Source organism: Miniopterus natalensis, chromosome 4 (assembly GCF_054644295.1).
Source record: "Miniopterus natalensis isolate mMinNat1 chromosome 4, mMinNat1.hap1, whole genome shotgun sequence".
NCBI lineage: Eukaryota > Metazoa > Chordata > Mammalia > Chiroptera > Miniopteridae > Miniopterus > Miniopterus natalensis.
The window spans coordinates 93431215-93457391 of record NC_142084.1 but is presented as its reverse complement, the minus strand read 5'-3'; the positions used below and the strand labels follow the sequence as shown (position 1 = coordinate 93457391).

Here is a 26177-nt window from a genome sequence, read left to right as displayed (position 1 = left end):
GGCGCTGCTTGTGCCATTGCTTCTGCCTAGTACGTTCCTGCACAGGCCAAGCCTGGCTCTGTTCTCAAACTCAAATGCCACCTCTTGGGTTGAGTCATCCTCTTGGGTTCTCCAGGCCCTGCTCCTCGGGTAGGGACGCTCTCTCCCTGCCCCGAGTCCCCACAGTGTAGCACAACATGCAGTTCAGTAGTGAGAGCCCAGATTCAGTCCCGCCTGGTGACTGAGCATGCAGGCACTGGGGTCCAACCACCCGGCTCCCATCCCAGCATGGACAGAGCCCTACAGAGCCGATCTCCTTCCAGCAGCTTCTTCTTGGGGGAATGCAGGTGCGAGCCTGACGCGGCTCCAGCACCAGCTACCTGACGTGGGCCAGAGTGCAGACGGGTCCGGCTGGAAGGTCGGGAAGAATCAGAAATGCGAGGATGCTAGCATGGGGTGAGGACAGATGTAATAGGGAGTGGGAGTGGCAGGGTGCTCCTGGAAAAGTCAGCACAGAATTCAATACTCAGTCTTTAGTCCCAGGTCTTCCCTCCCCTCCTTGGAATGCACCCCGGGCACATATCAAATAACAGGTGCTTCTAGGAAGTGAGTGGGGCCTGCATTCAGAGTCCATCAGAGCTGGCGAGACTCCTGGTTCTTCCACCAGCCATGTGAGGGGCCTTGGGCGACTCACTTCCTCCTGAGTTTCAGTTTCCTCATCTAGAAAATGGGCTTACTTCTCAGAGTATGAGATTTCACCTGTTAGGCAGGGATCATCAGGGGAGGGAGGGAAAGAAAATAAAAGCCAAGCTAAACTAAGCTCAATCACAGAAATGCTAGTCTGGGGAAATCTAACTTCACAGTAATTAAGCGGGACTGGGAAAGCTTGGGGTTCACATCCCAGGTCTGACACAGGACGCTGTGTGACTGTGGGAAAACCACTCGCCTTCTCTGGACTGTTCTGTTATCTGTAACATGAGATAACATGTTATCTGTCTTTGAAGGTCCCTTCCAGCTTGCTACATAATCTTATAAAAATATATATAATTATATACATTTGCATGCAGCGGGAGATTGCATTTCTAACAAACGCCCAGGCGATGCGGCAGCTGCTGGTCTGAGGACTGCACGTTGAGTAGTGTGGCTCCAGAGAGTCAGAACTGACCTCTATCTCATGCTCACTGTGTTCTGACCACTGCATCTTACATACGTTACTACATTTAATCCTTCTAACACCCTCGGAGGAAATTACTGTCAACAGCTTGTGTTTTTTTTAGATGTGGAGATAAAGGTTCACAGAGGCAAGGGGACCTGCCCGAGGTCACATACCTAATGAGCTGCTGAGCCAGGTTTCACAGTGTATCTGAGAGTATATGCCCACGTCCTACATGCCACATACACATGTGTGATATACATTTAGGCCACCATGTGGTCAAGGACAGGGGCTAATGAGAGGGCAGGAGGCAAATGCACCAGCAAGTGCCTGGGTCTGTCTCCTTTGCAATGATGACAACTCATCAACAGCCCGACCCTCCCCACCCCTCCGGACCACGGGAAAGCACTGAGCAACTCAGCACCTGATTACGAAGGTGGGGAATTCTAACACACTTGAGAGATATTTAAGTGCCCGATCCTTCCCTGACAGGCAGTGATGGCTGTAAAAAGGCGAGAAGAATTTAGTACCCAGAAATGATTAGAGCAGAGGAGAGATGTTTAATCCTATTAATGAATTTGCTAATTGGCCTTCTGCCCCCAATCATTTCATAGTCAGGCTTTTGCGGTGTCTGACTAAATGGAAACAGATCCAGGGGTGGTTGGAGATGGGGCTAAAAGTATTTTGCTCAAGGCCTGCAGGTGGCTCGGTTGTTCCATATGGCAAATGAGGAGCTTCAGTCTATCCCCGAATGCCTTCTCCCAACCTCCACACTCCCGGTTTGGGCTGTTCTCCCTCCAGGCCAGGCCAGGAGGTAGGAAGCTGCTGTGCTGTGCAATTGCTCAGGCTCTGGGAGCAGTGGAACCAGGCTCTGCTCACCACAAGCTGTGTGACCCTGGCCCAGGCACTTCCCTTATTAGAGCCTCCATTTCCTCATCGGCAAAATGGGAGCTGGAGTAGGGTCTGTCCTCCAGGGCTGGGAGATTAATCATGACACGGGAGAAGGGCAGAGCAAAGTGCCTGGCACAGAGAGGAGGCCAGGTCAACTTTAGTTGTTATTACTGTTATTTTTATTATTATCATTATCAACATCATTATTGGCAGATGATCCACATTTTCCTGTCTCACCACTGGAAATTTCTTTCATCATCTAAACTTGACAGCATCCCATAGGAGTCCCCAGAGACACTGCTCAGGGTTCTGATGGCCATGGCTGCTCTGGTGGCTCTGGGTCCCAGAAAGACAGCATCAGAAGCTACAGCTCTAAGGGACAGAGGTTGCCAAGGCCTACAAGAGTCACTGTACAGATGGAGTCACAGGGGAGGAAGGACCCGGCCCTGAGATGGACAGAAGGCAGCAGCAAGGCCAGTGTGACCCCGAGCTGCTAAAACCATCTCACCACAAGTGAAAATGTGCTCACTGCCCCCCTTGAGCCCTTACACAGCCTCGTAAGAGAGATGCTGCCATCTCCCCATTTTACAGAGGAGGAAACCGAGGCCCAGAGAGAGGTCTGGCTAAGTCGCAGAGCCAGAGTTTTGACTCAAGTCTCTTACTTGAACGCAGTGGTCCTAACCATACACAGTCCTGGCCCCAGTTCCCTGATGGGAGTGTGGTTCCCATTTCCTCCACCCCCCCACTGAGGCTTCCCGTCTGTCCTGGAATATCAAGAATTAATCTGAAGTCCTGCTCCCATGGCCAGGGCACAGGAAGCCAGCACATCCCAACTGACCAGAGCAAATCCCCAAGGGTGACCTATTTAAAATACTCCCTGGGGGGAGGGGAAGCATTAAAGGTAAGTCGAGTTTTTCTGCGGGTTCCAGAATTCTCAGGTAGAGTGTGTCACTCCGTCTCCCCCTCTCCTAAGCCTGCGCACTCTCCACCTGATGAATGGGAGCGTCGCTCCAGGGCCATTATGCAGAACTTTGCAGCGCCTCCCCCGTGAGCAGGCCCGGATCTCTCATGTGCTGCCGCATCATCAGCAACACACGCTCCGTCCAGCCATCCTTACCTCCGCACAGCCCACACCCATCAAGTCTGGACCCAGGATCAGGCCTCGCAGAGGCCCTGGAATAAGACTCATCCCCTGAGAGCTAGTCAGAGGTAACTGTGTAAAATCTACAGTCACATATGTGCAAGATTGTAGGAAGGGAAAGCAGCCGAGGCTGTGGGGGAACAAGGGAGGGAGAGGTGTGCTCTGCCTACAGGAGCCTGGGAGCGGGTGATACTGAACGAGCTCTTGAAGGATGTGTAGGAGTTCGCCAGGTGAACAGGGAGGTAGAGGCGGAAGGCGAGTGGGGAAGCCAGAGTGGATCTTGAGCAGAGATAACATCAGGACAGCAACGTTAAAGGGCATTTAGGGAATTGCTTAGCTAACAAATAAAGGGAGGGCAAATGTACTGGTTCTTGATCTCACCCAGAGAAGGCAAAGGTAAACATGAAATACAGATCGGGGGAAGGGAGCTTTCTGAGTTAGTCCTTACTATAGTTTTTGTTTTTTTAAAAAATATGTCTCTATTGATTTCAGAGAGAGGAAGGGAGAGGGAGAGACAGATAGAAACATCAATGATGAGAGTCATTGATCGGCTGCCTCCTGCACTCTCCCTGCTGGGGATCACGCCTGCAACCCGGGCATGTGCCCTGACCGGGGAATCGAACCTCTATCTCCTGGATTCTAGGTCGATGCTCAACTGCTGAGCCACACCAGCCCGGCTTTACTTTAATTTTTTGGATGAATCAACAAAACAGTGAAAGAGATACTTTCCCATCTTCCCACCTTCCCCAATGAGACTACAAAAACTACTGATATCCAAAAAATTACCAGGATTCTTCTTGACTGAATTTATAATCTTCAGCTTTCTAAGAAGCACTTGATATAAATTTACTATTATTTATCTGTACCATGGCTTTCTCTACCACCGACTCCTCTCTAGGACTTCATTACACGTTAACTTACGCACACATTCATTCGTTCATGCATTCACTTCCTCCATCATTCCCGCTACCATACATTTTGTACGACATTTATTTATTTCCCCATTCATTCCATCATTCATTTTTCCACTCACTTGTTCACTCACACATTTATGAAACATTCATCAAGTAAAGGCCTCCTAGGTATGCAAAGAGGTCCAAGGCTTGGACCCTTTCTAGGCGCTGGGCTGAGAATCTGCACTGATTTTCAGGCAGTAGTCCCTTCCCTTCCACCTTAGTCTCTCCCAGCTCCCTCTTTCCATTCACCTGGAGCTCCACTGAGTTTCTTCTGGGACTGAGGGACCAGAACTGTACCAGGCATTGCGTGTGGGCTCCCTATACTTTTGTGATTATCAGGGGCCTGGGGAGTAGGAACCCTGTTATCAGTATTTCCCTGCTGACTGGTAAACAGATTCAGAACATTTCGTAGAAAAGGCCCATTCAAAGCCAGCAGACCAAATAACAGGATTCTTTCCAGGCAGAGTGCTGGTAACTGAAATTCCAGTGGGCTGCTAACTTTTCCTGCACGGCCTGCAATTCTAGGAAAGACCAGAGAGCAGCCAACCATCCCATTATTTATAATTTCACCCAGAAAAGATGGATTGAGTACCTACTATGTACAAGGAGCCAAGCTGCAGACTGTGAGGGATGATTCAGATGAGCTCCCCCCAAGAAGCTGACATTCTGGGATGCAGCAGGGGGTTAAGACCACTACCCATCTCCTAATTTGAAGCATGACTTGAGAGTCATGAGAATGTACACCTTAAAAGATTTAGGGATTTGGATGGAAGAAATCACTTTTCTCTGGGGCTTGGGGAAGCCTTCCGGAATGTGGAAACAGCTGAGTGAAGTCTTGGGATGTGGGTAGAATTTTAACTATTAGACAAGGAGATGGGGGGAAGGGTGATACAGAGTTAAAAGGATGGACAAAGATGCAGAAACAGACAACGCTCAAGGCATGAATGCATCTGTAATTCAGTATTCCTCTTTAGACACAAGGAGAGTGGCGTTTTTAAGATGAGATGACTTGCCAAAGGTGCCTTCTGGCCAGGACTCTGTAACCGCAGGGCTATGGCTTCTCTATGCTTTGCTGCCTCTTGCTGGTCTCCCAGATCACTCCTGGTGGAACACGCTGTTCCCCAACAATAAACCCCAAACCCACCTTCACCAGGTGCTCGCTGATCTAGGAGTCAGGGGACCAGTCCCATATTAGTCTCTAATTTGCCATGTGGCCTTAGAAAAGGCAGTGAAGAGCTGTGGGATTCAGTTTGCTCATCTGTTCAGTGAGCATTCTGGAGACCCCACACCCAGCCCTTCTTACCTTCAGCTGTGGGGTACTGATAACACAGCCACCTCTGCAGTGGGGGGTTATTTGCTTCCAGGCATATCTTGGCCTAGTGATGTTCTCCCTCAATTCTCTTGCCCCCCACAGACCCAGCTGTTACATCAGCTTCGTCCTCTGGTTACTTCGACACCCCAACCTTTCCAGTGACCCACTCAAGTCCAGAGCGATGTCCTTGGTATGCTAAGCACATGCAATACTATTGGGGTCAGAAACTCTACCCAGGACTGGGGTGCAGAGGCTGAGTCCCCCAAAGTAGGGCTTTTGCCATTCTTAATTAAAGACAGACAAAGATCCCAAACAGAGACAGAAGATATACTGGAATGCTTTTATTCAGTGACATAACTCTGAAACTACTTTGGATTTCTGCTGCCTCCAGGAAGCTCTCCCTGAACACCCAGGGTGGGCAGATGCATAGCTTTTGCTCTATTTTAAAAATACATGTGTGTTACAGAATTACATTTTCTAAACATGCAGCATACTCATTGAGCAGGCTGTAAAGTTTTCAGGGCCAGCCACAGAGCCAAGGTCAGAAGGGGCTGTAGCAACAGGACCTGCACCTGTGCACCCGGGTTTTGAGTCCTAGTTACCTCGACAGGGCAGGAAGAGGGCTCCAGAAATGAGCTGTTCAGACTCCCAGAGGCACTGACTACTTCCAGGATGGCCTACTCCAGGCATTTGGAAGCCCCAAACGGTAGAGCCATATTTCATAGCAGCTAAAATCTGCTGACCACTTACTATGTAGCAGAGCTTGTGCTAAGCATTTGTCTTGCGTTATCCTTGAAATGCACACAACACACAGCTATTTTGAGATGGTAACTACACTGTCCCTGTTTTATAGTCGAGGAAAATAAGGCTTAGTCATACAGTTAGTGACAGAGCCTAGATTTGAATCCAGCGGGGGGACTGACTTCGGAGTTGCAAATCTCCTCCACTCTCTCTGACTACGTCTAATTAGATCTGAGCCTCATGGCCCAGAGAGAACAGTAGCAGCGCTGGTAAGAACATCAGCAATAAAAATCTTCAAATTTGAGAACGAGATGAAACCTGAGGAAGTGTCTGATGTAACTACCTCTTTTTTACAAAGGACGCGCAGAGGTCCCAAGGGGGGAAGGGATCCAGCCAGGAAATGATCCCCAAACACTAGCCTCCCAGCCTGTTTCCAAGCCTCCTCTCTGCAGGAAGGGTCTTCTGCTGATTAGCTTCCCAAGGTGCGAGGCAGTAAAATAAGACTGTGCTACAGGGCAAAGGCCTGGGGGCTTATGGACCGCTGGAGCCCTGGACATTTCCAGCAATGCCGTGGAGCTTTGTGCAGGAGGGGCTGACCGCTCAGGGCTCGCTCAGGCAGCTTGTGGGGCAGCCCACCCAACAGCTTGCGAGAAATAAATGCAAATGCACAGATAAAGCAGCCAGCACTGTGCCAGGCACAGGGTAGGAGCTCACTGGTGCTGGCGCCCCCTGCGCTCTTTCTTAGAATCCTGGGAGAAGCAATGAGCTTTGGCCTCTGGGAATCCTGTGGGGATGCATCTGGGGTGACTTGGAGTTTTGTCTGGGAGAAGGGAATGTCTGAGCATTAACTCTTTCCTCAGCCCTGTGCACGGAGCTCCACATCCAGTACTCATTCGATCTTCACAGCCTTTCAACAATATTTCTGGGTTCCTGGTGGCTGCAGCCAACTCCGTCCATGAGGAGGGGCCCTCCTCTCTCCACTTCCCACATCCCGTCTCCTGCCCAGAGGCAGTGTCCTCACTCAATTTATGGATAAGGAAATGGGACTAGCCTGAGGCCACAGAGGGAGGGATTCGCACCCAAACCCCACTGGACACCTAGCTGCCTCCGGAGAGTGCCACGGGCATAGAACATATTTTAAAACAAACCCCTGAGATCCTTGTCCCCACAGCCCCCTGGCCTCGGGGACACCCTGGTGGTCAGACAGATGATGGGGGGAAGAGATGGGGATAGGTCCTGAACTTTGCCCCCAGTCAAGTAGTATCCGAGAATCTGTGAGAAGTGGGCTCTGAATCTCAAGGCCCTGGGCCATGGCTTGCAGACCTGTGTGTCCCACCTAGGACTGCTAAAGGGCAGTGGGTCCCTTCCCTGCCAGGAGGAGGTGTAACTCAGCTGGACAAATGGGCCAAAGCCTCTTCCATGTTCCAGGCTGTAAACACCAGTCCAGCTTCATCCCCTAAGATCTTTTCCCAGAGACCTCCATCCTCTGTGTGCAGCCAGTCTGATGTCTCCAGGGACTGGGCAGGTGCTTAGACCCCTTGAGGCCAGGTTACCCATGGGGAGCTCTCTTAGGGTACACCCTGGGGTGCACCATTGTCCTAACACAGATCTAATCACTAGCCAGCATAAGGGGTGAAGAGACTTGCCGGAGGTCAGGAGGGAGGGATTCACACCAGAACCCAGGCTTCAGAGGCAGAGCTTGAGGGTTTCAGTGTGAGGTGACTTAAAATCCTTCTACCACTCACAACAGTGTTTGAGCACGAAACAAAACCAAACCCATCATTTTCTTTTTCCTAACTGCATCCCGTCTCTTTATTCCAACAACCAACTTTCTGACTGCTGGACAGAAGGCCTGTGTCATCCCCGCCTGTGCAACACATGTCTGCCCCAACTTCACACCGACAATGGTCCTGCTGGTGAGACCCGGCGCGTCTCAGCTGCGGAACAGGGACTAGGCAGGAGGGACTCCAGATACGACGCTTTCTAATCCGTGCTGTAAGCTCACACCCGGCAAAAGCTCACACCCAGCAGTGCCCTCAGCTCCCAGCGGTTCCAGTTCCCAGAGCTGGGCAGCACCCCTTGCCTCCTAATGACTCCCTGAGCCACCAGGACAGGAGCCCTGGGAGTTTCACCGCCTGGCAGCAGCTGGTTCCTTTTGGCTTGCAGAGGTTTTCTGGGGTGGGCAGACAGAGCGCCCTCTCCCTAGTGATGGACTCCCAGGTCCGCACCCCCATTCCCCTAGGAGCATGTGAGTGTGTGAGCACCCTCGCTGGGTGCCCAGGGTGGCACAGTCGCCTGCCATCATGGGCATGGAAGGGCTGCCCAACATTTCCACCCAGGCAACCCAGTCACCCCCACCTGTGAACATGCCCTTCCCTCTGCTCCTAGGGATTTCCCCAGGGGGAGGGTCCAGGTGCCCTTCACCCCGGGAACAGGCACCCACCTCTCTGGCTCCCTCTGCGCCTTCAGGCTGTTCACACCAACCCTCCCGCCAGCTTCTTACTCCGCTGGATCAGCAACGGGCACGCTGCTCGCGGAGAGGGAAGCGCGGCCGCGGGAGTCAGGTGGCACGTCCCAGCCCGGCGTCGGGCACCCCAAACCCAGCCAGGGGAACAAAAGGAAGGAGGTGGCTTACCTTTGGAGGGTCGCCTTTGTTTGGTTTGCAGAGACGAGAAGGTACCCATGACGGCCCCCATGGCAGCCAAGACGTGAGTTGGGACCCCGGGCCCTGCCCCTCCCCTCCCCTGGGAAGAAATCGGTGCGGATCCTCGACTCCGAACAGGGGAGGAAAAACGCACCGGCAGCCGGCGCGCAGCTCGGTCAGCGAGCGGGGCCGGGGCTCGGAGCCTTCCCTGCCCGTCTTCAGCCGCACACGCGCTGCCTCCCAGGGCCGGTGGCTCCCGGCGAGCCCTCGCCACCGGGAACCGGGCCCGGCTGCTCCCTTCGCTACGGCCGGAGACGATGGAGCCCGCCTGGCGCTGGGCACCGGCGCCCGCCGGGGAGGCTACCCGGCCAGCGCGCGCGGTGCGGGAGCCGAGCTCCGCCCGCCCTCCTGCCGCACGATCGGCTCCGCTCCCGGGCTCGGCTGGGTCTCGGGGGGCCGAGTACCAATCATGAATGAACAGAGCCGGGCGCGGGGCGCAGCGCGCCTGCCTGCTGCCGCCCGCTGCCTGCCGGCGGGAGGCGAGCGGAGCCGCTCGGAGCGCCCGCTGGGCGGGGAACCCCAGAGGGGCGGGGCGGGGCGGGGCGGGGCGGGCGCAGGGGCCCGGGACCACGCTGCGGCCCGCACCCCCGTGCGCGCGGGGCCTGCGCCCCTGCGCCGCGGGCGTGGAGCGCGCGGACTCCGGGGGCTGCGCCCCAGACCCGGCCGCACCTGGCTGATGCGTGGGGGGTCGGCGGGCCCCACACTGCTCCTGGGATCCCGGGTACGTGTTGCCTTATCTCATTTGACTTCAAGGGAAATCTTTCTTAATTCGCAGCCTGAATTCGCAGGGCGGGGAAAAGTCTGCCCCACCGAGGGAGGTTTGAGAAAGAGACATCCAGCCGGGTTGTCATGGGAGAAGGGGGCCCTCCTGCTCCCCCAAGGCCAGGGCCACCTTCCAGTGATAGAACTGGGGACAGCGGAAGAGCCCCCGGCCTGTGCTTTCTCTTTTCACGGTTTCTTTCCTCACTCTCTCCCTCCTTTCCTCTGCTCCCACCCCATGCGTTTGCCATCAGCGTGGGGGCAGCTGAGCCAGTGCTGAACTGAGGAAGCAGGCTGCCAGGGAGCCGGCCCACGCCCCACCGCACAGACCACACCCCGATTTCAGCATCTGGTGCAAAAAAGGGCAACGTCTGGCTCCAGCCTATGGGTGCTCCTCAGCTCCCTGTGGTGCTGAAATGCAAGGCTTGCTCCTGAAAGCCTGAGGAGGGGCCACCCCTCCCCCAGCTGGGAGCCATACAACATGTTTTCAGGTCCCCGGCCGGGAACATGTGGCCTCATAAGCATGCACAAACACATAGTCACCCACATTTAACTGCACAGGTCCCACAAGCCCACACGGACATCACTGTGGTACACACAGACACACACAGCCATTCGACACCCACAGTGCACTCATAGCACCCCAACAGGACACACACAGGCACGAAGGTGCACACTCAGTCAGTGCAAAGCGGTACCACAGTCAGTCCCATTCACACAGGCTCACAGCCACACAGGCATCCCATCACTCCCAGGGTACAGGGCCCCTCAGGAGCTGCTTCCCCTCGTTCCAGCCCACCAGCTGCCCTTCCAGGGACACAGGTGTCCTGAGACTTGGCCAGAGACCTGAGTAACTTTCTGTACCTGTTCGATATGTCATGATTTCTCAAATCCAAACACGTGACCTATTCTGTGCCGCAGGGAAGGGGCATTTCATAACGTCCATCCCTTTCATCTGCAGTGCCCACTGCTGTGTAACCCACATGACCCCACATGATCCCATGCCCTGTGAGCTAGGCAGGTCACGTCTAATCATCACCACAGAGAGAAACTGAGGCTTACTGAGGGTAAGACATTCACCTGAAGTGACCCAGCCAGGATGTGGGATTAGGACGTGGAGGCCAGGGCTCTGTCACCACCTCCTGTTGGCTGAAGAGGACTCGGGGGGAAGGGTCACAGAGTTGGGGAGAACTCCTTTGGGTCCCACTAGACTCAAATCCTCAGGTCTCCTAAATTCCAGGGCTTATCTGCCTAGTCCATGAGGCCTGCAATCCTGGACGATGGAGAACAGGCAGGCCTGGCCTCTGCCTCCCTCCTACCCTCCCTGCTGGGGAGGAAAGGTGGGGTGGCGCTGAAGCCACAGGTCACTTGAGAGGACCCATCAGGATGGCCAGGAGTCAAGGAACAGAGAGGGGGTCTTCGCTGGGAAGACAGTGTACAGCCCCCGGTCTTCTAGATCACTGGCTGGAGCACAAGCCTCCCCACCCTTGGGCCTCTATTATCTCCATGCTACCTGAAGGCCAGGGCCAGCACCTGTGAGATTACCAAAGGCAAGGATGCCAGTCTCTCATTTCCTCCTCCCACCACCCTCTGAAGAAGGCACAGACAAATTGCTGCATTTTCCAGATCAGAAATAGTAAAGGGCCTCGGGATATGTCACAACTGGTTGCCTCTGAGCAGTGGGAATAAAGGGAGACCATCAAGATAAGGTCCAAGGTGCTTAAGCATAAATTATGAGGCCCTTCTGTGACCTGGCTTCATCTTGCAATCCTCTGCTCCCTGGTGCTCTCCTTGGGGTTCAGGCCACACAGACCTTCACTAGTCCCTGAATGTGCCCTCTCTGGCTGTGGTTCAGGGCCTTTGCACATGCTCTTCCCTCTGCTTCGAAGGTCCCTCACACCTTTCCCCATCTGGCGACCTGCTGTTCATCCTCGAAGATGTACTCCATGTGTCATTTCCCCCAGGAATCCCTCTCACTCCAAGTCGGTGCCCTCCTTGGGGGTTCCTGCAGCGCTTGGGGCTTTTCCCCCCATTAGAGCCCTCATTGCCTCTTTCTGTGTCTGTCCTTCCCTCTGCACTGTGAGTTCCTGAAGAACAGGGGCCATGACTGATTTAGCTCTACACTATCTGCATAACTCCTGGTTTCTGACAGGGGTGCAGTCAGTCAGCACCGAATGAATGAATAAATGAATGAATGAATGAATGAATGAATGAATGAATTTTCTTTGCTCACTGACTCAATTAGTAAGAATTGACAGTTACCAGATCATCCTCGCCTTTCAAAGGAAGAAGCACATTCTCCCAAGTAAAGATTCATTCAACAAATATTTATTCACTCATATATCAACCACGTGCCAAATATTTCCATGCACTACAGCTCATTTATTCCTGATGATGGCCTGAGTGGTAGGTATTATCTAGATAAACAGACACCTGCAATGTACGATGCAGCACACCTCACCTATGAGATGCTCGCCAAGAAAGCGCCTAAGGAGGAATACACGTTGAGTGTGAAGGACAGAGAGAAAAAGACAGCAGACCCACTCCCTGCATCTTGGGGACTGTAACAGGGGCAGAGAACTGCATGGGAGGACAGGGAGCCTCCCATCAGTCACCTGGCTTCAGGGGCCATTTGTCCTGCTCTCCCCAATGTGGTGTACATACTAAAGTAATCAATCCAGCCCCACCCAGCCTGGGCTCTGATGGCTGTGGCTACTTCTAATCTGGCAGGTGAGCTACCTTATGCACTGCCCCCAGCTCTGACCCCTCCCTCATCCACTCTGTTATAGACTGAATGTTTGTGCCCCCCTTCCCAAGTCATATGTTGAAGCCCTAACCCCCAAGTATGGTTCTATTTGGAGATGGGGCCTCTAAAAAAGTAATGAAGATTAAAAGAGGTTATAAGGGTAGGGCCCTGATCCCATGGGATTACTGTCCTTAATGTTCCTATAAGAATAGATATCAAAGAAGCACCCCTGACCCCCCCCACATGACCAAGGAAGGCCTTGTAAGCACACAGGAAGAGGAGAGGGTAGTCATCTGCCACCCAAGAGCAGAGCTCTCGCCAGGTACCAACCCAGCTGGCTCCTTGATCTTAGACTCCCAGTATCCAGGCCGTGAGAAAATAAGCTTCTGTTTCTGGAGTCACTGAGTCTGTGGCAATGTTACAGCACCGGAGCAGACTAACATATACCCCCAGCACCCATCTGTGCCCGCGGAAGTCTCTGGAGGCAAGGCCTGCCCTTCCCTCTGCTGTTAGCACCATATAGGATGCCCTAGGGTGCCCCGGGGAGGCTGTCCGGGGAGGAAGGGGGAGAGAATCAGGGACTTGCAGGGGCCGTGTTGCAGTGTGCATGTGCACGTGCCTGTCTGTGTTTATGTACACACAGCCGTGCCGTTCCCTCTGCCCCTCCGTCCCGCACCGTGGCTCCCTCGGGCATGTTTCTTCCCATCCTCGCAGGCAAGGGAAGCTCACTGTGTCCCCCCGCACATGGAGGCAGCAGCGTCCGGTTAAGAGCCTGGGTTGAGGGGCTGAGGGGCTAGGTCTGGTTCAAACCCTGATTTTGTCCCTTACAAGTTGTGTGACTTTGGGCCTGATGAGTACTTTCTCTGAACCCTGCCTTCCCCTCCTGTGGCTGCATCACTGTGAGGACTGGCGAGGTAATGTTTGTAAGGCCCTGAGCAGGTGCCTGGCACAGAGCACAGCCGGTTACAGAGTGGCGACTGCCACTGTCACTATTGCCATGGGCCAGGCACTGTGCTGGGCTAGAGTGGTCTAAAAACAAGTGAGCCGCAGCCTTCCCCGTGGCTTCCATCTTCATCTGTTTTATAGGGAATCTATTCTCAGGGTCCCCATCTGGTATTAAAAGACTCAGATTAGTTAAGGAAGGGAGCGTGGCTGGCACCTGATTATGTGCAATTCAGCACTATGCTAGCTGCTGTCTTGTGCCATTTCCCAAATGTTCTGCCTGCATACGCCTGGCCTCCTCAAATAGACTCGGAGCCTTTAGAAAGCAAAGCCAGCACCCCCCTCCCGCCCTGCCCCCACACACCCTGCTCAGCCTGGCCCAGGACGTCCTCAGTGCTCCCCAAATACTCACACCGAGGTCATTCGGGGCAGGGGAAAGGGCACCCTCTTTAGCCCTGGGATCATGTCCCACTTCTCTTACTAAATGGGCATCTGGCCCTGGGTTGCTTCATCTGTGAACCACGAGCGGGCCACTTGAAAGGCTGGTGTGAGCACTGGGCCGGATCAAGTACAAGAAAAGGGCTCTGTGTCTCTGTAAAGCACTCTGCAAACATCTTTTATCATTATTTGCTCTGGGGCTCATCTAGTTATTCACTCCCTGATTCAACAAATATTTATGAAGCACCATCTACCTGCCAGGCACTATTCTAAACATACGGGGTGGTAATGAACCAGAAGAGGCAGGAGTCCCTGCTTTCAGAGAACTGGTGGTACAGAACTAAAGACAATCAACACCTCTCATCATCACAAACTGCGATCAGCCCGGGACAGGAAGAAGGGGAGGGGGGAGTTGGGGAGATGATGCTCAGAAGCCAAGTAGGGTAACCTTTGCAAATTACGAAGTGAAGTCACAGGGACGTATAGATCCTCAGATGGCAGGGATGGGGGATGCAGTTTTCAAGTCAGGGAGATCTGGCTTCAAATGCACAGGGCCTGGGGGAGGGAGAGATGGTGACTTGAGCAAGTTATTTGACCTTTGAAAACCTCAATTTCCACAAACAGAAAAATCCCACCAATGTAGGTTGCAGGGAGCGGCTGAAGGTGTTAGCAATTACAAAAGTGCCTGGGACCGTGTCTCCCCAGCTGGAACACAGTCCTGGCTCAGAAAATGCTAACTGCCACATTTCCCCTCCTGGTCTCCTTTGCAAGTGCCTCTTCCCCACAGCCCCAGAAGGAGAAAACACCTGGGAATAGGATAGGAGCTTGGGAAGTGCCTGTTTTGGGCCACAGCCTTATGCATGAAGCATGACCTCGGCTGTCAAGGCTGATCATGTGCCTTCATGGATCAGGACTGATGCAGCTGAAGGGGACACAGGGGAAGCCAGGACACAGGCTCTGTCTCTCATGTCCTGACAGCCTCACTGCCCAAGGGTTCCCCCTTCATGGTCCAGCTCTGGAGCAGTCTCCACCCAGGGAGGAGATGAGTTCAGACAGAGGGCAGCCACCCACACAGCCCAGATGCTGGCAGCAAAGCCTTCTGAGTTACCCAGGCCCAGGGGGAGGGAGGATATTCCAGAGCATCCCGGCTTCCGTTATCTGAAGCAGCTTATGTGCCGGGAGAGCAGGGAAGTCACAGGCGATCGAATGGCTCTCTGGGAGTGGATGGGAAGATGGATGGAAGCAGGGAGGGTGGAGAGACGGGTGGAGAGACAGATGGATTCAAATATGTTCAAACAAGCATTTACATACCCGATGAAACCTGTAACCTTCCCTCCAAAGTAACTGTGCATCCATGCACACACACTCACACTCTGCATAAACCTTTACGGTGTTTACAACTCCCCCCGAAGCACATCTGTGAACATCTGGTTAAGAAACTCTGTCCTAAGGAGGAAGGATCATAGTAGGGGATTTGATCCCATCATTTCTTAGTGGTGTGACTTTAACTTCTTTGAGCCTCAGTTTCAACATTTGTAAAATGGGGGCAATGACTGTGTCTATTTCTTAGGGCTGGTGTGAGAATTAAATGAGGAGAACACTCAAGTGGTTTAGCGCAGTGCCTGGCAGGTTCCCAGGATCAGCGAAAGGTGCGGATCATCATTACCCTCATCGTTAACCTTCAGTCTCTCATTCATTCATCTAGTGAGTGCATTAGTGAGTGCCTCCTGTCGATCACACCCTGAGTGGGCCTCAGGGTTGAAGATATTTATGATCACTGGCTTGGGGAACTCATAGTCTAAGTGGCACAGGGCAAGAAACCCTGGGAATGACCTCTCTAGCTCTGTCCCTGACTCTGGCGAGGCTGGCCAGCCCTGCCCCCCAAAGTCCTGGGAAGAAACAAGAGTTTGGACTCAGAAAGGTTGGCGGGGGGGAGGGGGGGTTAGGTCAGCTCAGGAGGGCAAAGTTCATAGTAGACATAGGTGGAGATGTGAAGGGTGGAGGCAGGTAGAAAAGGGAGGGATGGGATGGAGGGGAGGGGAGAGGAGGAGAGGGGAGAGGAGAGGCAGAGCAGGGCTGAGGTGGGGCGGGGGCTGGAGTGGCCCTGCACAGTTGCCAAAATGGTGTGGCAGGGTGGACATATGATGCTGAAATAGCTGTGGCAATGGGGATAGAGACCATGGGTAGAATTTCATGTCTTTGCGGTGTGTGCAAAATACGGATCCATAATTCCCTTGGGTAGATGTCCAGGAGTCAAACATGTTCACTCCCCTCTTTGCTCTCTTTAGAATATATAATATTTTCATTAACAATGGTAGCCACTGTCTTGGAGTTCTTACCATGGGCCAGTCACATGCCTGGTCCCACTTAATCTTTTCAATACCCCATGAGGAAGGTACTCTCACAATCTCCCATTTTATATGAGGCAACCAAAGCACAGAGAGGTTAAGTGACTTGCCCAAAGTCACAGAGCAAGTTGCGGAGCTGGCCTTGGACTCAGATACTCTGACTCCAGAGCCCACACTCCCTGTCTAGCCCCAAGCCCTCCTGCTGCTGTCAAGACTGATTTCTTTAGTTCTGTTTCTCTGAAGAGGTAGCAATCCTCTGGGGACTCATGGGTATGGTGTCGCTTCCTGGAGCCCGGGGAGAGATGTAGAGGGGAGGTGCCCCAAGTCCCGGCCCTCTGACTGGCAGGTGCTGGTCCCACCCACATCCACAGTGCCCAGGTTTGCAGCCATACCCAGGGTCTATTTTCCCTCCATGGCTTCTACAGCCTGGAGACCCTAGAGGAGGTGCGCGGGGAGGGGGAGGGGGCGGCCGCGCGCTGAGTGATGATTGGTAATAATGCCAGGGAAGAGCGCCCCGGCCCCGCACTGCCCGCTGAGTCTGTCAGCGCTGGCTCCCAGCCCCCGGCCCGCTGCTGCCACAGCTGAAGGCCGGAGAGGGAAGAAACCTGGGAGCAGGGAGGGAGGCAGGAAGGACGGAGGAAAATTCATGGTGGCCACGAAGCTGGGGGCTGGCTCTGGGAGGGGGCTGCAGAAATGCAGCACATTTTAGATGTTTCTGCTGTTATTTCCTGTGACCACATACCCTGCCTTACATGTGAGACCTGTAGCATTCACTGCCCGGGACAAAACTGACTCAGAAACAAGGGGGTCACCTTCCTGGATTTTGACTTACCAAGGCCCCAAGTGTAAGATCCGGGCCCCTAGGAACAGAAAGGGGCTCACTCAGTGAGAGAGCAGGAGAGGGGCTTGTTTTTGACCCCTTAGGCGGATCACTGCTCAGCACTGAAACCCAAACTCCGGAGGAATCTGGGGGCCGAGGAGACCTTCCTGTCCCTTTCCCAAGTAGGGCCTCAGAGAGTGCAAACGGCCTTGAGTCCCCTCCCAGTCCCCCCAGCCCTCCGTGACAGGAACGTCACACATTCCACAAGCCTGTGTCTCTTTTCCAGGAGCGGGATTTGGGATCCTGACCTATCTCTCCTGGCCGAGTCTGGCAAGGAGAAGAATCTTGCCCCTGCACCCAAGCAGGGTGTAGCCAGGCAGCCCCAGAGAGCCAGCGAACCTCGGGTCTGGGCTGGGGGCCCAGCCGCAACCTGGCCGGCACAGTGACGCAGAAGGCACAGGGGCCAGGATGCCCTGGGCTGCAGCCTGGAGAGAGGACAGGCTACACACAGGACGTGGAGCTCGCCCCACGCCTCCATGCTCCCAGGCCCCCAGAAGAATGTTCAGGAAACGCTGGGGGATGGGGCGTCCAGAGTGGACTGAGATTTCAGTCCTGCCCCGTGGAGGAGAATAGGAACTTGGAATAGACACGAAGCGCAGCAATTTAAGGATTAAGCAAAGTGACGTTTCTGGCACCCGGTTAAGCTGCCTGAAAGCCTTAGCTACTCATAAACTTGGGCTCACACCACCTCGTTGGCAGGTGCTGCTCTCGGCTCCATTTTACAAATCAGCAAACTGAGGTTGCCCAAGGCCACGAAGCTGGGGTGAGCTGTAGGGTCGGGGTTTGGGGCTGGAGTGAGCCGCCCTCAAAGCCCTTGCTATTACCCACTGAGGAAAGAGCAGAGGGAGTGGGGAGGGGAGAGAAGGAAGTGGGGGGAAACAGCACCGGGAAGAACAGGTGGGTGATGGGGAACCTTCCACCCATCTCCCTCCCAGGGTCATTGCCCCAGGTCAGAGGAAAGTGGCCGTGAGGGCCTTTGTCTTGGCTTAGAGGACACCAGGGACCCAGGTGGCCGGCACACAGAGGGAGGGGTGGGGGGAGGGGTACTGCCCCTCCAAGAGCAGGGACACCGCCCTTCCTGCCCAGCGCCCGAGCCCCGTTCCCTGGCCAGGCGGGCCCTCTCTGCTTCCCTGTAGTAATGAGACCTGCTTCCTGGCTGCCTGGCTCCGCCTGAAGCAGTGGCACTTCAAGATGATTTCTGCTCTGTCCCTTCTTGCACTGGCCGGCCCCCAGCGCGGGGGTTGGGCGCTCTGGCCGGCGCTGGGGGAGCTAATTGACAGTCCGGGGCTCTCTTTCCACGGGCTGGCTTTTGCATGGTGCATTAACATTGGCGCCCGCAGCTCAGGCTGCTCTGCGTGGAGGATGCTCTGCAGAGGAGCAAGAGCCGGGTGCGGGTGCGGCTCGGACTTGATGCACATGCTAGGAATGTGGGCCAAGGAGCGGGCCGGCCGCGAGGCGCTGCAGATGCGGCCGGGCCTCCCCGCCGGCTCCCCACTGCCCGGCCCAGAATCTGCGGGCTCCGTGTGTGAGCTCCAGGCAGGTCCCTCTAAGGGTTCCGTCAGCATCCACCGAGCCCCCGCTCTGCCCCACCGATCCTGTGGCCGCACCAGAGACGCAGAGGGAGGTGAGGTGGACCTGGGCCTGGCCCTCAGGAGGCTCACCATCTTGTGGGGACAGCGATCGGCTCAGCGGCCACACCAGCTCAGAAAAGAGACATCTCGTTCACCTGGGGGTGGAAGGATGGGCGGGGGGCAGTCAGGCAAGGGTTTTCAAAAGAGGAGATACTGGAGCTAGGTCTGGAAAGACAGTAGGAATTTGCCAGGCAAACACCACTGTAAACACATGGCTTCATTTGGAGACTTCCTCTAACAGGCTCTGCAGGAGCCACAGTCTATTTTACTCTCACAACGGTGCCCCAGTGGGCAGAGCAGCAGTGCATTGCTAACCCCATGTATAGATTCTCCAAACTACTGCTGGACAGACTTTGGAGAAAGCAGATCCAGGCACCATGGTGACTTGACTTGATAAATCCTATGATAGATGATTGCAGTGTGCGACTGAGTCGCCCAGAAACAATTAGAGCTTCCTAGAGATCTCCAGGGATGGACCCTTTCTGGATTCTGTGTGCAACTGACCCCACATCTTACCATGCCCAGAGCTCTGCCACTGATCTCTCACCAATGTCTGCTAAACTGAAGAGCCTTTACTCTTAATAGTGCAGGAAGCAGGGAAAGCAATGCTTGCCTAAGAACCCTTCCCTGCAAGCTCCAGAGCCACACACAGAGGAGCATCCCCAGCTAAGCCCCCAGGTGCGAGGGAGCTCAGGGTGGTGGGCGATACTGATACTTTCTACAGTGGAAACTGATTGGCTAGAGTGGGGATGGGGTTCAGCTAAGGGGCTGACCTGCAACCGGGCTCTGATTTTTAATGCACACATAATCTCAAACACTCAGGGATTCTCCCCAGAAAACAAGGTCTCTCTCTTAGAGCTATACTAGTGAAAGCTAGAAAGGACTTTATGCCATCTAGCTGGGCCCCTCACTTTACATTCGGAGGGAAAGAGGTTTGTTTAGGAAAACACAGGGAAAGAGCAACAGAGTTAGGACTGTAATCCAGGGCTGGAAAGGGTCTTGCATATTTTAAGTAGCAATGCTGTCCTCAACTGACACAATGTCTCCTCCAGAACCAGACCCAAATTACTCTTGGCTTCCTATGAGGCATAACATCATGGGTGCAGAAAAACGTCTCTGTCCTAAAATGTATCTCCCTCCCCTTTACTGAAATTCCCTCAAGTTAAGGTAATATCAAGTAAAGTTTAAAGTACAAATGTTTGGAGGAGGTTGGTACTGACCTGGGATTTAGACTAAAGTGTAAAGGACTGATATTATACTGTAAGACAGACTTTCTAGGAAGTAAGGGCACTGCAGACTTTAACTACATGGAGAGAGGAGAGATGAGACAAAGAAAGTAGCCTGGGGCTTCAGTAAATTACAGAGCTGGTGGGGTCAACCTGAGATAAAATTCCTTGCTGAGAAGGGAAGTTTATTCTGAAATTTGAATGGCAGGCAGGAGTTAGTCCTGTTTAGGATTTGGGGTGAGAGAACTTGAGCTGAAGGAAACAGTAAGGTCCAAGTCCTTGTAGGAGTATACTAGGTGAGCTCAAGGCACAGAGAAAAGGGGGTTGGGAATGGGCCACAGAAAATGACAGGAGAGGTTCCCAAAAAGTCAGGAAGGCCAGGCTGCACAGAATCTGTGGTCCTTGGTGCAGAGTTTGGGTTTTATGCTAAGAGCAATGGGATGGTTGCCCTGCCAGGTAGCTCAGTTGGTTAGAGCATTGTCCCAAAACACCAAGCTTGCAGGTTAGATCCCCGGTCAGGGCACATACAAGAATCAACCAAATAATGCATAAATAAGTGGAATAAAAATCAATGTTTCTCTCTCTCAAAATCAGTAAATTAAAAAAAAATTAAGAGCAACGAGAGGCCACGAGACAATTTTTTGTCACTTTCTATTTTGAAAAGATTATAAGCTCACAAGAAATTGCAAAAATAGTATAGAAAAGTCCCATGTGCCTTTCCTCCAAGGTCCCCAGTGGTAACATCTGATGTAACCATAGTACAATATGAAAATCAGGAGACCAATCTCAGTACAATGCACAGACCTTGTTCAGATTTCATCAGTTGTACATGCTCTTGTTTGTGCATGCATTTATGTGTGTGCATTCGTGTATGTGCATTTGTGTGTGTGCATTTGTGTGCATGCATGTTTCTATGCCATTCTATTACATGTGTACAAGCTGTAACTACCAACACAGTCAGGATTCTGAACTGTTCCATCACCACAAAGGAACTCCCTGTGCTCTCTCCTAGAGTTGCGCCATCCCCCTGTACCCCATCAGGGGGCACCTGAAGGCTGGGTCAAGGCCATGGTATTGGATGCCTTAGAGGCCTCTGAACAAAGCAATGAATATAGATTGCTTTGAATGCCTGCACTTGGCAGTTGAGGGGCAAGAACAGAAAGGTTAAGCAGCTCAAACAAGGTCACACAGTATTTCTCATGGCTTACTGGTTACCTCTATTCTAACAACACTCTGCAGAGCTTGGTGCATTGATTGGTGGGGCACCAGGTGTCCTAGAGAAGAGAGGCCAGGCCCCTGGGTCAGGGAGCGTGCAGAGCCCCAGTCCTACCACTTCAGGGCTTGTCCCTTAATCTCTTTGTATGCCTCTATCCTGATGGGTGAAATGGCCTAGCACCTACCAGAAACAGTCATGATGAGGAAATGATTAGAAAATACTTGGGAAGTGCCAAGCATAAGAAGAAAATGTTTTGCTCCCAACATGCCAGCTCTGACCCAAAAGTACTGAAGAGAAACTGCGGTGCCCCCCCTTCCATGTCCATCTGTGGGGAGGGGGGAGATGATCTCATTGGGATACTGGAGAATGGCCCTCAAATCCTGTCTCAGCTCCTTCTTACAGCTGCTTGGCTCCCAGGTCTCAGCTCATGAAGCCTGCAGGTGGCATGCATCCCAGGGCCCCCAAGGACAGCTGTGGGGTGATGGGGACATGAAGGAGACCCCCAGTTCTCCGATTGCTCTGCTTGGGGCCCAGTGGCTAAGTTCATGTCCTGAGGCTAGACACTGGGCATGCATTTTCGCCTCACGCCCCATCCTCCATGTAGCTCCCAGCAGTAATAAAGGGGGTGCTTTCATCTGTGCTCAATGTCTCCATCTATTTTTCAAGTGGTCCACAGGACAGGAGTGGGATCAATGGCTACTCTAAACTCCAAAAGCAAGCACAGCTTTGGGCACAGAATCCCTGCCGCAAATAATGCCAGTTTCATATAGAGTCATCTGCTCAGAACTGCCATGACTGTGTGTGCGTGTGTGTTTGGGGTGGGAGGTGGGCAGGGGATGAAGAGAGGGGGTCCAGTGAGATGGGGAGAGAGAGAGATGGGTTAGGAGCTGGGGCAGCTCTGAGGCCTTCACAGGGCACTGAGGGACACAGGAAGGCTCAGCCCTGCCCTGGGGCCCTCCTGCAGGGCTGGCCATCAGCCCAGGTCGAATCCCTGCACCCAAGTCAGCATCCCTGCACCCAGGTCTGCCCTGGCCCCACATGTCAGCCACCAGACAGTCTCATTCCTTCTCTGCCCACAGCTGCAGTCTCCATTTCTTATAGGGCGGCTTTGCCTTTCTCAAGCGGCTTTGTCTGCTGCTAAGTTGAACTCTCCCTCCCCCTTCCTTTAGTGCCACTTGCCTCCCAGGCTGCTCAATCACCACAAAGGGGCCCTCGGGTCAGCCTCCCTGCCTGGCCATCCTCCTGCCCTCTGGCCTCCGGGGGAGCAGGGACATCCTTCCTCTCCAACACTAATGAAATCTTCTTTCTGCTCCGTGCCTCGCTGGACTCTGGGTCAGTGTTTTTACCCACTCAGCTGGCCCTCTGCTCGGGTTCAGTAATTACAGCCCACACCTCATCACAGACAGGCCCAGCTCAGCGCACAGGGCCGGCTTCTCTGCACCATTGCCTCCCGGAGGCTCACACGGGGACTGTTGGTGGGACTCCTCCTTCTCCAGGTCCTTGATAAGCCTGCCACGCATTCACACCAATGGCCCCAACACCCCCCCATGCCCTTCCCAGGCACCTGTTCTGTCTGTCTGAATCCCAGTCCTTGCTCCTGGCTTCACTCACATTGCATCTCCCTCAGGGAGCCTTCCCTGATTTACCATGGCACCTTCCTCTACATTTAGAGACCTCTGATGCTCACAGGGACTGCTTGCTTCTCTAGGGGTCAGGGTTAGAGTAAAGGTTGGGGTTAGAGTTGGGGTTAGAGTTAGGGTTAGGGCACTGGGCCTGGTTCCTTACAGGTGTGTAAATTGTGAACGGATGAACGAATGGGTAAATGGGTGGATGGATGGATGAATGGAATTGCATTCTATGAGTATCTTCTTCCTCTGACTCTTAACCACATGCTATCTGCTTTGCTGTTTACCTATTCAAGTTAAAACTCGAGTTGCAGCGTACACTCTCACCTGGGTCTCCAGCCTGCCGACCCTCCCTTCAAATCTCAGGCTGGTCAGCCCCACAGCCATGTGAGCCAATTCCTTACAATAAATCAACCTCTCTATCACCTCTCTGTTTGGGGCCGGCCATTGTATGCACCTCTAGCCTTGGAAGGAGAGACCCAGCAGGGGTGAGACCCTGTTCTTGCCATGGCAGAGGGGTGTGCTGGCTGAGAGTCCCCAGCCCTGGCTCACGGAGGGGCCATGTGCCTGGTTAGCCTGTTCTTGCTCTGTGATATATGACATGCTCTAAATGAGCTATTAAAGCTGAGTGAGTGCTACAAACGCAGCCGCCCACAACACCCCCTGGGGAAACAGACTATATCTGTGAAGTGACTCATCCTGCTGCCGAAACCCCTGGGCAGGATGCTTGCTCGGCATGAGTTCGCCTTCAAAAGGCCACAGGGACAGCAGGGACAGGCTTAGAGGGGTAAGTGTTTGTGGAAGGAGAGATCTGAATGAATGAGTTTGTCAATCCTGTCTGGGTGGTGGCAATCCAATAGCCAGCAGGGCAGTGGAGTGATGGCAGAATATTGTTGACATGAGTGTGGGTGGCTTGAAGCGAATGCTTCCCGTTGCCTCTGTTAGGCTACATCTCCCTGATGGACCATAGAACTCGTCTACGAATTTCCCATTTCTCTTGGAAACAAGTGATGAGGTGGAAAACAGCTGCTCTTCCTTCTGGTCACAACTCAACCCCCATTTCAAGGTGTCTTAGTATCACCTACCCCTACTTCAGTTCATTTCCCAGAATCATAAAATTACATTTATGGGTGAGATATTTTCACTGTCATGACCATCTCTCATGCCCAGTAGACCAACAGCTCCATGAGGGCAAGGAGGCGATGGGCTCAGCTCAAGGTCATGGCCTTGGCACCTTGGTACCCTCTCAAGGAAGATTTACAGCGAGAGCGAACACAGACGTGCCTATTTTGGAATTTAGCAATGCTGCAGTTTTATCCCATGGAGGTACTGTTTAAAATCCTTTGCAAATAAGGAAGGTGGAGTTTGGAGATGTGTAGTAACGAACTTGAGGAACAAAGCTAGGAAGAAAAAGAGAGGGGCTTTAACCCAAGACTCTCTCCCTCCAGTCATCCTAACCGTCACTAGGAAACCCTGCAGCCTCCCACAAGTCATCGTGGACAGACACCTGCCAGAGTTACACAGGGGCTGGTAGCCTCCGCTTGCATGGTAACTCCATAAAACCAGCCTGATGTCTTACAGGAAGGGAAGCAGACAGGAGAGGCTGGTTCAGCCCATTTTAAGGGGGCTCAGCAGCTTTCCTCTGCGGATCTGAGCAACATTCCAGTGGATGGTCACAAGGCAGTACAACTGCCTGGGGAGGAAATTCTGGCTTTTACCCTTTTAGTCGGAAGGTTCCCAGCCTTGGGTCGCTCTCGGTTTTTCCCATACAACCCAGGTAGCTCCCACCCCACAGCCACCTGTAACTTCCAGGCCTGCGAAAGTGTAGCTCCAATTAAACACTCATCTCAGCCTGCAGATGAGCGCTCACACTGCCCCGACTGTCCAGATTTGAGACACGAGACCCACTTTTGACCCCATTCATCCTGGAGAACAAAGCTAGAGTAGACAAAGTGAGAGAAGGCTGTTTCCCCCATCTGATAGTTTAAATTTAGAATTCAGGCTTAAGGTTGTCCGGAGATACATGGAATCTAGTTAAAACCTATTTGAAACAATCTAAGACCCAATCAAACCTTTCAAGACAAAGGAACCAGCGCAGCGGTAGCAAGATCCTTCTCCTAACAGGTATCCCATCTATATGGCCATGACCGTCAGTCACCAGGGCGAGAATTGGCAGAAGAGGGCTTTGGAAGTTATTATAATGTTGGAATTAATAAGTTTCCCTCCCCCCCACAGGCTTGGCCCTGGACATCGCTTGATTCCCATAGCACATTAGATAAAATCTTCCATTATTCTGTCAGGATTCTGTGTTTTTAAAATACCACCGCCTGAGCCCCAGCAAAGACAAATTACATCAGGATCTTGAGAGGCTCTGCCTTTTGGCAGGGGTGTGGCTCCCCCAAACACCATCACAGCCGCCTGGGTCTGCGCTCTGCCACCAAGCAGCTGAGGCCTTGGGCACTTGCTTCAGGTGCCTGCTCTCTGTTCATTCGCAGGCAGCGTGAGGCAAAGGGCTGGGACCGCACAGGTTCCGTCGGACCGTTAGGGGGAGTCGACGACAGAATAACCGCAGAGCCTCTCGCTGCGCCGGGCACGCAGCAGCAACTCAAAAACCGTTGTAATTCTGGTATTTCTATCGACACTCATTGACTAATCCCTGGCTGAAAGGCTACCCTGTTTTGAGCCCCAGGGAAAGGACACGAACTTGACCCGAAACACCCAGAACCGTGCAGGCGGCGCAATACCGGCGAAGGTGACAGCGTAGCGTAGGAAGAGGCTGACGCTCTTTCAACGGTGGGTCCTCCCAGCGGGGACCAAGCAGACGGTGTCTCTTCCTGCTGACAACCCCTTTAAAAGCATCAGTCGCTCCTGTATTCCCGGTAGGCCTCGGAACCGCTGCCGGAGGGACCAGCAGCGCGTCAGGCTTGGCGGAGACGGTGACGGCGACGGCGACAAGGCATCCGGCCCGCAGGGCAGCAGGTGCCTTCAAAAGGCTGCTGGGAAATACGAGCTCGGGGACAGGACAGGGCAGCTGTGCTTCAGTGTGACCCGGGCCATTCGGAAAGAACCCGCCCTGGCTGGAGCCCTCCTGCCACCACGAAGTGTACGGTACACAGGTGTCACTACAGGTGGCCGGGGTTATTCCAGCAGGTCTCCGTCATGGTGGTAACTCCCTAACGAGCAGCCCCTTCGGACAGGGTCAAGTGCAAACCCTTCACCTCGGCCTGACTTCTACAGCTTCCATCAACTGACTACAGATTAGTGAGAAATGTCAAGTATTTTATATACACAGACATGCATATTATAAACACAAAACAAAATAAAAATGAGGCAGAGGAGAGCTTAGAAGAGAGGGTAAACTCTTAAGTATGTCACAGAGAAAATATATTTTAAAACTTTATATCAGAACAAGATATTTGAGAGAGCTAGAGTTAAACTGGAAACACCAATGTGAGCTCGACTTAAATGTATTTTCCCACGTCTATCACT

General features: G+C 53.3%; 1 protein-coding gene across 7 annotated transcripts in view; it reads right to left on the bottom strand.

Moving 5' to 3' along the window:
* The window catches only part of KCNIP1 (potassium voltage-gated channel interacting protein 1), a 239921-nt gene that overhangs the window by 145257 nt on the left and 68487 nt on the right, over nt 1–26177 (bottom strand). For 4 of the 7 annotated variants that reach the window (XM_087816107.1, XM_016217084.2, XM_087816105.1 and 1 more), the window contains exon 1: nt 8809–8869. The exons of the other annotated variants lie outside the window; for them this stretch is intronic. In XM_087816107.1, coding sequence (XP_087672233.1) covers nt 8809–8869 — 61 coding nt within the window. Of the gene's footprint in view, nt 1–8808; nt 8870–26177 lie in introns of those variants that run through there. 7 annotated transcript variants of the gene reach the window in all.